Source organism: Pempheris klunzingeri, chromosome 4, assembly GCF_042242105.1.
Source record: "Pempheris klunzingeri isolate RE-2024b chromosome 4, fPemKlu1.hap1, whole genome shotgun sequence".
NCBI classification, from domain to species: domain Eukaryota; kingdom Metazoa; phylum Chordata; class Actinopteri; order Acropomatiformes; family Pempheridae; genus Pempheris; species Pempheris klunzingeri.
The window spans coordinates 25,471,700-25,482,760 of NC_092015.1; the positions used below are offsets into that span (position 1 = coordinate 25,471,700).

At 43.3% G+C, this 11,061-nt stretch overlaps 1 protein-coding gene across 1 annotated transcript; it reads left to right on the forward strand.

Annotated features, from left to right (window-relative positions):
* Positions 1-1,857: 1,857 nt before the first annotated feature.
* On the forward strand, positions 1,858-10,133 carry crk (v-crk avian sarcoma virus CT10 oncogene homolog). Its single transcript, XM_070829669.1, has 3 exons — positions 1,858-2,416; positions 3,105-3,691; positions 6,429-10,133. Exons 1-3 carry the CDS (start codon positions 2,197-2,199, stop codon positions 6,564-6,566), a joined length of 945 nt encoding a protein of 314 aa, XP_070685770.1. The 5' UTR covers positions 1,858-2,196; the 3' UTR covers positions 6,567-10,133.
* Positions 10,134-11,061: the final 928 nt, after the last annotated feature.

The following is an 11,061-nucleotide window of genomic DNA, read 5'->3' on the forward strand; positions in this document are numbered from 1 at the left end:
ATATCTGCGGCAGAGGTCTCCGAGGCTGTGAAGAAGCTCCGTGGTGGCAAGGTGCCTGGTGTGAATGAGATTCGCCCTGAGATGCTGAAGGCTGTGGACACTGTTGGTCTTGGCTGACCTGAAAAGGGGGCTCCGGTCAGTTTTGAGCAGTTTCAGGAGGAGCAATGCAAATTCCATCGTGTTTGTGGAACATTGGATCTTTTACTGTTACAAGGGGTCATGGGAGTTTGGCCATCTAGTCTACATGTGTTTGGTGGACTATGACCATGTCCCACAGGGAATCCTGCTGGAATTACTGCAGGAGTATTAGTGGGACGTTGCTATAAGCCATCCAATCCCTGTGCAACCAAAGGTGAGATGAGTGCAGACTGCAATCTCCATTCGCTGAGAGTGGAGCTGTCGGGATGAGAGTCAGCACCTCCAAGTCTGAGGCCATGGTTCTCTCCAGGAAAACGGTGGATTGCTTCCTCCAGTGAGTCAGTTGCTGCAAAGGAGTTCAAACACTTTGGGGTCTTGTTCACGAGTGAGGGTAAAATGGAGTGGGAAATGGACAGATTGGTGCAGTGATCAAGAGTAATGTGGGCACTGTATTGGACCATTGTGGTAAAGAGGGAGCTGTGCTGGGAAGCAAAGGTAGCAATTTAACAGTCGATCTATGTTCAAACCCTTACCTATGGTCATTAGCTTTGGGTAAAGACAGACATCCAGAGGCAGCTTGGAGGAGAGATGCTGCTTCTTTGCATCAAAAGGAGACAGATGAGGTGGTTCAGACATCTGGTCAGGATGCCTGCAGCTAAAATTATTAGTAATCATTAAGAGTATCTATAAAAGTAAGCTAATCATTGATTAAATGTTAGTTGGTCATTAACAAAGGGTCTTAAGTTGCTCACTTTTTCATAAGGAAACAACAAAAGTTCGTACTTGTCTGTACATAGAAATGTGAAATCATTAGTAAAGGCTTTCTGCAATTACTGTGGGTAATAAGTCGTGAATAAATTTCCAGAAGATCAGGGCTCAAACTGTCCATTGGATGGCCTCATAATGATTAAAATTTCAAAACAGATAAAGCAAGTGTGACGTGGGAGGAGGATAAATACACAGCCACAGCATGGCAACCCAATAGATGTTCTTATTAATAGCTTCTAACTGATTTATGTAGCATTAAATCATGTATTAACCATCAACAAATCCATTAGTTTGCATTATCATTATTATAACTACTATTATTATTGATGCTGTTGTTGTTGTTAAGAGGAGTTATTAGGGTTATTTGTGCTAAACAAAGGATGTGATGGCGGATATTAAACCATAAAGGTGATACATGACAACATTCATACTGAAATGATTAAGGAGTTCTAATAATACTTGGCTGACATCTAGTGGCCACAGTTACAAATTGCAGCTAGAGGTTATTGACCGTGTTAAAAGTGCTGAATGTCTTCATGAGAGCTGCTAAAAGCTTCTCCTGGTGCTTGTGTCCACGGTGGAATCACTGCAGTGCTGCTGATCTGGTACGACAGAGAGGGAAGGTTTAGGTTTCACAACAACCCACCAACATGACGGACAGGGCCATCAAGTTCAACAGAGTTAGTCTGAACAGGAAAAGCACTTTATTTGCTTTATCTACAAAATTAAAGCTAACAAATGTCCTACTTTTGAAACGGTGTTTTATAGTAAAGGACACCAAGATTAATAATAGAAGCTTTACCAACTTTTATTGTTATACTTAGACTTTACCTGATAATTACACGCGTGTGTGTTTAGTAGTACAATATTGTCTGGCCGTAACCGGAAGTTGTGTGTTAGTTTGACAGTGGTGCGTCTTGTCTGGCGCACATAATTACTACGTCACATCCGGTGAGTGGGGTCTTTTTTTGTTTTCCCGTATCCGCCATTTCAGTTTTTGAAGTTAGTTGTCATCGGTCGCTGGATTGTAGCTGGAATTCTGTCGCCTAAACGCATTACGGGATTATTAGAGCTTAATTCCGCCCACAAACCACATAAGAGTCCTTTTTAATTCGTGGTTGTGTGTCTGTGTCGGCGAATTGATGTCCAAACGGCTAGCTGCGGATGTCGCCTGTTTACTAAACGTGCTCTAGGCGCTAAAGTTTTTGTATGAGTTGAAGGCTTTGCTTGTAGATAACGGGAGGGAGAGAAGGGAAGGCCCGGTGAAGCCTCGGCTTTGGAGTGGTTATCATGGCCGGAAATTTTGACGCGGAGGACCGTGGCAGCTGGTACTGGGGTCGGTTGAGCAGGCAGGAGGCTGTGTCTCTGTTGCAGGGGCAGAGGCACGGCGTGTTTCTGGTCCGGGACTCCATCACCAGCCCCGGCGACTACGTGCTCTCGGTGTCAGAGAACTCCAAAGTCTCGCATTATATCATTAACAGCATCAGCAACAACCGACAATCCGGTCCAGGTAAGATAATAACGGAGGGGCTTGGCATATATAGATGCTGACCATTCTTGCATGACTTGCACCAAAGGAGAGTCTGGCAGGCCACACGCTTTTAAACGTGTGTCAATTTAATGTTTGCGTGTGAAAAGGCAAACATACTTCTGGCCATGGCTTCAGACTGTGTAGGAGTCCACAGAGAGACACCTCACTCGGTATTACACAACACGCTGTCTCAGTAAATCAAAGGTTGATGCACGTTTCTGTCACTAAAACACACCGTGGTGGGCGGTGTGACTGTTCTGATGGCACACTGTATTCATTAGGTCCTCGCATGGTGCACCATTCACATGAGCCCATTTCACCAGCTGACCTGGAGAGAGTTGTCTGTCTATGGCCAGGATTTAATAGACTTTGACCAGACCCCTGCTTCTGCTGTGGTTTCCCTGTGAAGGAGAATATTTGTTGCATTTCCTCATGCCTTCTCAAAACTGCACCGACTTCTTATTGGAAGGAACAAAACAAAGGGGAAGGGAAAAGAAATGTAAAATAAGGAAACAAAAATCCTTCCTGGTCATTCTGGAAACCATCATCATGCTTTGTTATAAAAATAGACTGACTTCAGATCTGCCACACTTCATGCAAGAGCAGGTTTTGAATAGCACCGTTTTGTTTTTCATTCTAACTCCTCTCCCTCCCTCCTTTTCACCAGGTTTGGCACATCCAAGGTTCCGCATTGGGGACCAGGAGTTTGATGCTCTCCCTGCTTTGCTAGAGTTCTATAAAATCCACTACTTGGACACCACCACCCTAATAGAACCCATTAACAAGTCCAAACACACCTCCTTCATCAGCGTTGGCCCCGGAGGCCCCCCTCCGCGCCTGGAAGATGAGTATGTCCGAGCACTTTTTGATTTCCCTGGCAACGATGAGGAGGATCTCCCATTCCGGAAGGGTGATGTTCTCAGAGTTCTCGAGAAGCCAGAGGAGCAGTGGTGGAACGCACAGAACTCTGAAGGCCGGGCCGGGATGATCCCAGTGCCGTATGTGGAGAAGTACCGACCGGCGTCTCCAAGCTCGATGGCAGGGCCCGGTGTACCTGGGGGGCCGCCAGGAGGAGTGGGGATGCTAGGGAACTCTGATGGTTCAGCAGCCCAGTCCGGCGCTCCGCTGCTGGGAGACCCTAGTCAGTATGCCCAGCCCACCCCCCTCCCAAATCTCCAGAATGGACCTGTGTATGCCAGGGCCATACAGAAGAGGGTGCCCAATGCCTATGACAAGACTGCCCTGGCTTTAGAGGTAAATATGAATATGTGTGTGGTGTTTTTTTCTTGACTGCATGCATCCTCTTAACATGTGCTGGAGGAAAGGAGACAGTTAGCAAAGACGGATGTAGGGCCAGCCCTTTACGCTTATCAAGACTGAGCTCACATTCCTTCGCTTTTCTTACTCATTGTGCTTTTGATTATTGTTTCTTCAGTATTTGTTATGAAGGATGAAGAGGGATCAAATCAGAAAGTGTTCAGCCAGCTTTCTGGTTAGTTGCTCAGATAATCTGGTCATGTAATGTTTTCTGCACAGATCATGGTAGTGATGTTACGCATCGATCTGCATGAAATATACCCACAGTGTTTATTAACTCACTGGCGGCATCCTCCTGGACGAGACTTGCATTTCAGTTTTAACCCCAGCAGGGTACCCCAGCCTTAAAACTGCCATCAAGCTTTGCTCCCTGCTCATGATGGCTGGGCTCTTAAACTGTCCGGAAGCGAGAGCGGGGCTCCCACGAAGCAGGTCGTTGGGGGAAGGAAATAGTTTGTGTTTAGGAACAGGACCATTTCCTCTGGTCTCTGTGAAGCCAGGAGTCAAGCTGAGCCAGGAGTGAGACAAGAAGGCAGACTAGTCGGAGTATGCTCTTGTCTCTCCTGTGCTGCTGGATTGTAATGCTAAAGATACCAATAGAGTTCCACCCTCTGACTCTACAGATCTGGACCCATCTGCTGCTGCTTGATTTGTCTTTCGCCAGCTCCTTTGTCAGATAGAAAAGCTTTGGTTTGCTCACTATGTATGACAGGTAGGGCCTTTGCATGAGTTGGTTTCTGCCACTCCCACCTGTGCTAGACTTTTCTGACTGTGATCTATGTGAGCCTGAACGTTTTCTCCACTCAAGTTGGCCAGTTGTGATTCAGCAAGGCGTCACTGGACAGTTAATTATTAGCTCACATTTCCTTGTTTCATTATCTTCTGAAAACCCACTGGTTATAAAGATCACCCTCTATGTTAGTAACTGAAACTGACTCAGATTCATGTATGTTGAATTGAATAATATCATGTATCAGGCTGTGTCTGTCCATATCACTAGATATGGTTGTACGTATCAATGCTGTGAGTTGTTTTTAGATTCAGAGACACTGAAAACATTTCAGTATCTCAAAGTTGTGGCAGTAATGGTAGCAAGACAAGGTCGGAGTCTATGCATGTAGTTGATGTAGATAGCAGCATTGGGCACGATAACGTGAACACCTGTGCAATTGTGATCGATTAACTGTAACAGTCCAGGAACAAAGCAGCAAACCTACACGTGTAAGAAGCTGGAACTAGGTTACGTTTGGCCTTTTTGCTTGAAATGGGCTTAAATTCTAAATCAGTTACCAAAATATTTGCAAATGATTTTATCATTGAGCAACTAATCAATAAATCGTTTCAGCTCTTTCATAGAGGCTTGTGCTGTTCAGTTTTTGTAGGTGGTAAGGAGTGTTGCTTCATCTGTGTGGTGATATTGGAGCCGTAGCTTGTGATGGTGCTGCATTGTGTCTAGGCAGCCAACAAATAATAGCACCAACACTTTACAGTATTTTACAGTCCACTGCATCAATAAACGGCTGTGACCAGTATGTGTCAAATGGCTGTGGCGTAATGCTCTCACTTTGTAGACATTTCAACACGTCGATTTAAAGAATCCTAAATGTAATACCCAGCCTGAGCTGATCCTAAGGAGTGAAGTGCATTAGTATACAATACTAATGCATTACTATGTGCAGTATAAAGTTTTATTCAATACTAATCCTTAGGTCACTGTGCTTCAGATACAGCTTTTGTGAAAAACACCTCATTTTACTCCCATTAAAACGCTGAAACTGTTTCCTAACACAACAATGTTGAGACTGGGTGACCCAGAAAACACACAAACGAAAAGCAGCCGGCAGTTTCAATTAATTATATCCACAAGCTGCAGCAAGGCATGCGAGCGTGATTAACATTTCCTGGTTTCAGGTTTTCAAATGTGAAGATGTGTTTCTCCTAATCTGATGTGATGGCAACATAAATATGTGGAGGATAAGGATATGGAGTTTTGGTGTGTTGGATAGAAAACACATTATTATTACAATCAGCTTTTAAGAACATACTGTAGTGAATACAGTCGCTCATCGTAACCCCTCTGTGGCTAAAAGGGATGTATTGAAATGTTCAATATAAAATAGCAAGCTCTACTCTTAGTCTTCATTTGACATCTGTAGTCGTGCACATGCTGCCAGTTACTCATTTAACACAAGGAAGATTGCTGAAACAAGTTATCAAACTGATAAGATGAGCCCTGGAAGAGTGCAGCTCCAAACACGCCCACATGGCTTTAACCCCCAGCTTTTCAGCCGTCACTCACATCGACTTGAACTTTGGACCTCTGTGTTGGTTCGTGTTTGCTCAAATTCAGTGACACAGGAACAGCCACTCCTCTCCCTGTCTAGGTCAACTGTAACCATATATTAGAACAGCCAACAGCAGGCCTGCAACCAACTAGCTAACTAGGATTTCTTTCAATAAGTCCAGTGATTGTTTAGTCTAATGATGTCTGATGAATAACTGAATACAATAAATAAATGATCAAAAATGTACATGTTTTTGTTTATTGATGCACTGTTTCAGCTCTTCCTTCCAATAATGGAGCTGAGAGGATAGATGTGTATGTTTACTATGATTAATGGAGACTGTTCTGCCGTTGAACTCTTCTCTTTCTCTCTCTGTCTTCCCTCCCCAGGTGGGCGACATGGTGAAGGTGACCAAAATCAACGTGAATGGCCAGTGGGAGGGTGAATGTAAAGGCAAACGTGGCCACTTTCCCTTCACACACGTCAAACTGCTGGACCAGCACAACGCAGAAGACGAGCTCAGCTGAGAGCGGACAGCCGGGCTGCAACCTGGACACTAGTGTTAGACCCTTCCTCACTCCTCCCTCCCTTCCTGTTCAGTACACTCACCCGCTCCCCCATCCCCCTTTACGTCTGCTCCAGCTTTTACCTGCACCACGAACAGTTTCAGAGAATCACTGAGAACAAAACAAACATGCCCCCCGCCCCTTGTTGGACCCTTGTAATGCACACACCCTCCATTTCTACCCTTCTGAATAATTGTGCCTGCCCTTCTCCACCACCTGCTCTGACTGACTGACGTAAACAGGTTCATATACTCCACAGTGGAACTGTAAACTGAATCTCCTGTTCCAGGGATGTGACAACACCCTTTAGCTCCTCCCCTCGTCATGTCCCTGCCATGGACACGTTATCAACTCTCATTCCTCAGGAGACTCCTCGACGCAGAGTTCAACCACTTCCTCTTCCTGTGTTGGAGCCAGTAGATAACTGCTCAGCACCGTGTCATTTTTCATCCCTGCCCCTCATCCGTCGTCATGGTTACTGTGCTGTAGGATCACATATGCTGCATTCATGTCAGATGAGAAGCAAGTTGAAGAAACAGCACAGTTTTCATGTGTCTTGTCACGTTTAAATCTGTTAAAGTGCCAGTTCTCCTGAAGCTACTGCCAGCAGTTGATTATCTCAGTGTAAAGACTGTAGGCAGGAGGAAACTGCTAGCCTGGCTCTGTGCAAAGGAAACAGAATCCACCTACTAGCATCTTTAAAGCCCACTAATTAAACCATCATGTCTTGTTTAATCTATACAAAAAACAGAAGTTTAAAAAAAAAAAAAACATGTTTTGCTGACTATTTCTTGGCCAGAAGCAGTAGCCAAGCAACCACCAGGGACTCCAGGAAGTCCCTGTGCCCATCCAGCATATAATCCAGTGCATTTATCAACTCCTCGATTAAGAAAATGTTCTACAGATTAATTAGTAATAAGAATAATTGTTAGTTGCAGCCCTACTCTGCCTTTAGGCAGATATTATCACATTTGGACAGAACCAGGTTAGCCATTTCCTCCAACTTCTAGGCTTTATGCTAAGCTAAGCTACCACCTGCTCCTTCATATTTACAGTAGTATTCTTCTCATCTAACTCAGCAAGGAAGCAAATAAGCCCATTTCCCAACTATTCTTTCCTGATCTGCTCATTTCACACTTTCAAGACATACATGCAGTGATTGACTATGAGCATAGGGAATCCACACTGTTGCTGGCTCAAACCTGCCATGGCAGAATTATTTATTTCTACATTTTCCCTTGATTGTCCAAACTTCTTGGTGGTGATGTCTTCATTCAGGAAATTAAACACACAGGAGTCTTGACTAATATTTAATTCTAAAATGTTATTGAAGGAATCACAACACATAACGTGAAAAACTGGACTGACCAATATTTTCTGGCAGTGTGTCCTGCCTATCCAAGATGAGGGTAATGGTATTTTGTAGGTGAAAAGCATGCATCTACTGTTGTTCTTATTGGACATGAATGCAGCATTATTTTGGGGTAACCCAAGACTGTGAGAGACAAGAGCAGAGAGGCTCAAATACAGCTGCAGCATTTTATCACTGGGAAGATCATTTAACAGAGGAACATTGTGTTTTAGGAGGAAAAGAAAGTGCTACGTCAACGTGTACAGTTCTCCTCAAGGACCGGTCCAGCACCCACCCCACCCCCCAACTCCCCACGCCGAATATCAAATAGAGAAAACAAAAGTGGAGACCAGCAGCTAGGAGCGACTTTGTGTAGTTATAGCCGTAGAGCAGGCCCCAGCAGTGAACCTAAGAAGACTAATGTTGAGGTGGAGATAAAGGCAACACTACATTCAACCTCTCCACAGCCTCCCCCCCCCGGCTCACCTCGGCCCCATCCACCCATCTATTATGACCAAGTACCACCAAGTAGTCTTTTGTAAGAAAAAAGAACATATTGTTATGAAATGATGTACTATGTGATTATCATTACATGCTAAAATATTGTTTTTGTTATCTTTGTAGTTTTCTTCATAGCTGATTTTTGTCTGGGAGGAAATGGTTTTGATGTACACTTTTTACTGCTGCATGTAGGGAGGGAGCGATGGGTCGATCTGTTTGCCCCCAGCCCTCACACGGCCACACGAGTTCTCATTCTGCATCGGATCTACATGAATGAAGTGAAACGGAGTGAATGTAGGCTGTTCACCATGTTAGTTAGTACCGTCTTATCATGTTAGTGCTCTGCGTTCAGCTCACTAAATATACCTTAGCAAAACAAACCGCTGTGTTCACATCTTGTCAAATGTGTCTAAGAAAAGAGAAAGTGGTATTATTTGGTACCTGCCCTTTGTTTTAAACCTTAATAATCTTATTGCCGCCTTGCACCATATTGTCCTTTTTAATCCTCTGGCTCATCAGCCGGTGTTTCCTTTGTGCTTTCTCACTTAATCCTCTGCCTCTTTTATTTAAAGCCTTGCCCGTGTATGATGCACAAGCCAACATGGACTTTTTATGTTACTGTTTTATCTCCACCTTCTGCGATGTCTGTGTTGTCAAGAGATCAGGCAAATAGAACAACGATCTACTGTATGTTGTAGTCCAGGTTGCCCCTCCCCTCCCCCTACTCAAAAGTTTGTTTTCTGTTGAGATTGAATCAATCTATTTGTTGACACCTGACAATCATCCCCCTCATGTATCATAATGCAGACTGGTTTGGATTGAAGCAGGCTGGGGTGTGTAGTTTAGACCTTTGCCAGAGTGAACCTGGGCCACTCTGAATTTGAGCTGTGAGAACTGGCCGTCTCCTCCAAGTTGAGGGCGTCCTCTCAGATGTCATATGGCACAGCATTTCTGGCCAACACACCATGTCACCTTTAGGTGGCACTGTAACGGCATTCACAGAGCCAGGGAGCTTCTGAGAAGCATATTCTGCCAGTGCTTTTGAGATTAAAGGAGATGAAATTAGATTTTAAATAGAACGCACTTACTGCTTTTACAATGAGTTGACATTGATATATGCTCTCCTTTTTATGGTCTTTAATTTCCCACGATTGCTCCCAACCTTAGTTTCAGTGACCTTTGTAGTTTTGCCTGAAGAACTCTGTCCTGCTTTCACATTTCATTTTCAAGTTGGCCATTTTCTAAACCCATGTTGAAATAGCTACAAGTTTAAAACATCTGGTTGACCTCTTGGAAGAATCTGGTCTAGCAGAGTAACATTTGTGTTTACTGCCAGCTTTTAACACAGTCCACTTTTATCTGTGTTATGATCAAATCAAGCTTTCACTCCCACCGCACATGGCAGGTGCTTAGCTACATAAATCATTATCTTATTAATTGTGTTGCCAATGAAACCACCAAGAAGTATTTTTTTAGTAGCCCTGCATGAAGTCATTCATTTCCTTTCATAAAAAGGAAGGGGTGGCAGAATGCCAGTGGAAATTGTGTTAATATCAAAATGTGCCATTTTATTATAACACTATATTCTTTCAAGACAATTGAAATTACCATTTTATTTTCTGTAGCATGTAATGTGTTAATATACTAGTAAATAAAGTCAAACCCATGACAAATGATCTGTCTAATGTTTGTATGTTTGTCTTATGTGCTGCAGAGTCTGTAAGCTTTACTTAGCCATTCAGAACCAGATCACTTTAAAAATACTGTTGAGGAGCCAAACATACATTTGTATGCTTGCTCTTTCATTCATGCTACATATGGGAGTTGCCTAGCTACAGAAATGATTGCCACTCATACTGCTAAGAGATATTTTTAGTAACACTGTATGAAGTTGGGTTACTGTAGTGTCAGTGTACACTTAGGTTTAACGCTATCAGCATACTAAAGCTAATGCAGACTCCAGACTCTAGTGCATGTTCTCTCCAAAAGCATTATTTCACATTGAGAAGCACAACAGACATTAGTACAGTAGTAAACATAGTAAATGACAGACATAGTAAATGATTAGGATCACACTGGTAAATTACACAGACGCCATTGACATGACCTGGCTTTTGCTGATTGTCGATGCTAATTTAAATTTTGGTCAGAATCAGCTTGTTTTAACATCTATGTTTTCAGTCTTGGTTTTCACATCAGTCGACACAAGTTTTAAAGTCGATGTAAGGTAGTCCATTCATATATTTTTTTGACAAAGTCATTAAGGGGATGTGTAGGATCTCAAAAAGCGTTTGGTGGAGTAGTTTATTGATCCCATTAGGGTGTGTGCTGTTCTGGTAGCAACAGCGCACTCCTGTTAAATGTTAAGATACTGTACGTTAAGATCCAGTCACCCATATCACATAACATTTTCTCACAAGCCGCACAGATGTGCCCAGAATAAACATCAAACTGCAGACAGTCGTGGAACGGAATAGGGCTTAAACTGAGTGGTTTTAAAGCAGAGAATAAAAACAGAGAAAACAAGCATTGGCCAAGTAACCTGTAACTTTTTCAGCCATTATTTCCTACTCCTTTCTAATGATACGTAATAACACTTTGAGC

Excerpts from the sequence above, each read along its gene's own strand:
- crk (XM_070829669.1), top strand. The coding sequence starts at position 2,197 with ATGGCCGGAAATTTTGACGCGGAGGACCGTGGCAGCTGGTACTGGGGT. Across the intron at positions 2,417-3,104 it reads CAACCGACAATCCGGTCCAG|GTTTGGCACATCCAAGGTTC; the intron begins GTAAGATAATAA and ends CCTTTTCACCAG. Across the intron at positions 3,692-6,428 it reads AGACTGCCCTGGCTTTAGAG|GTGGGCGACATGGTGAAGGT; the intron begins GTAAATATGAAT and ends TTCCCTCCCCAG.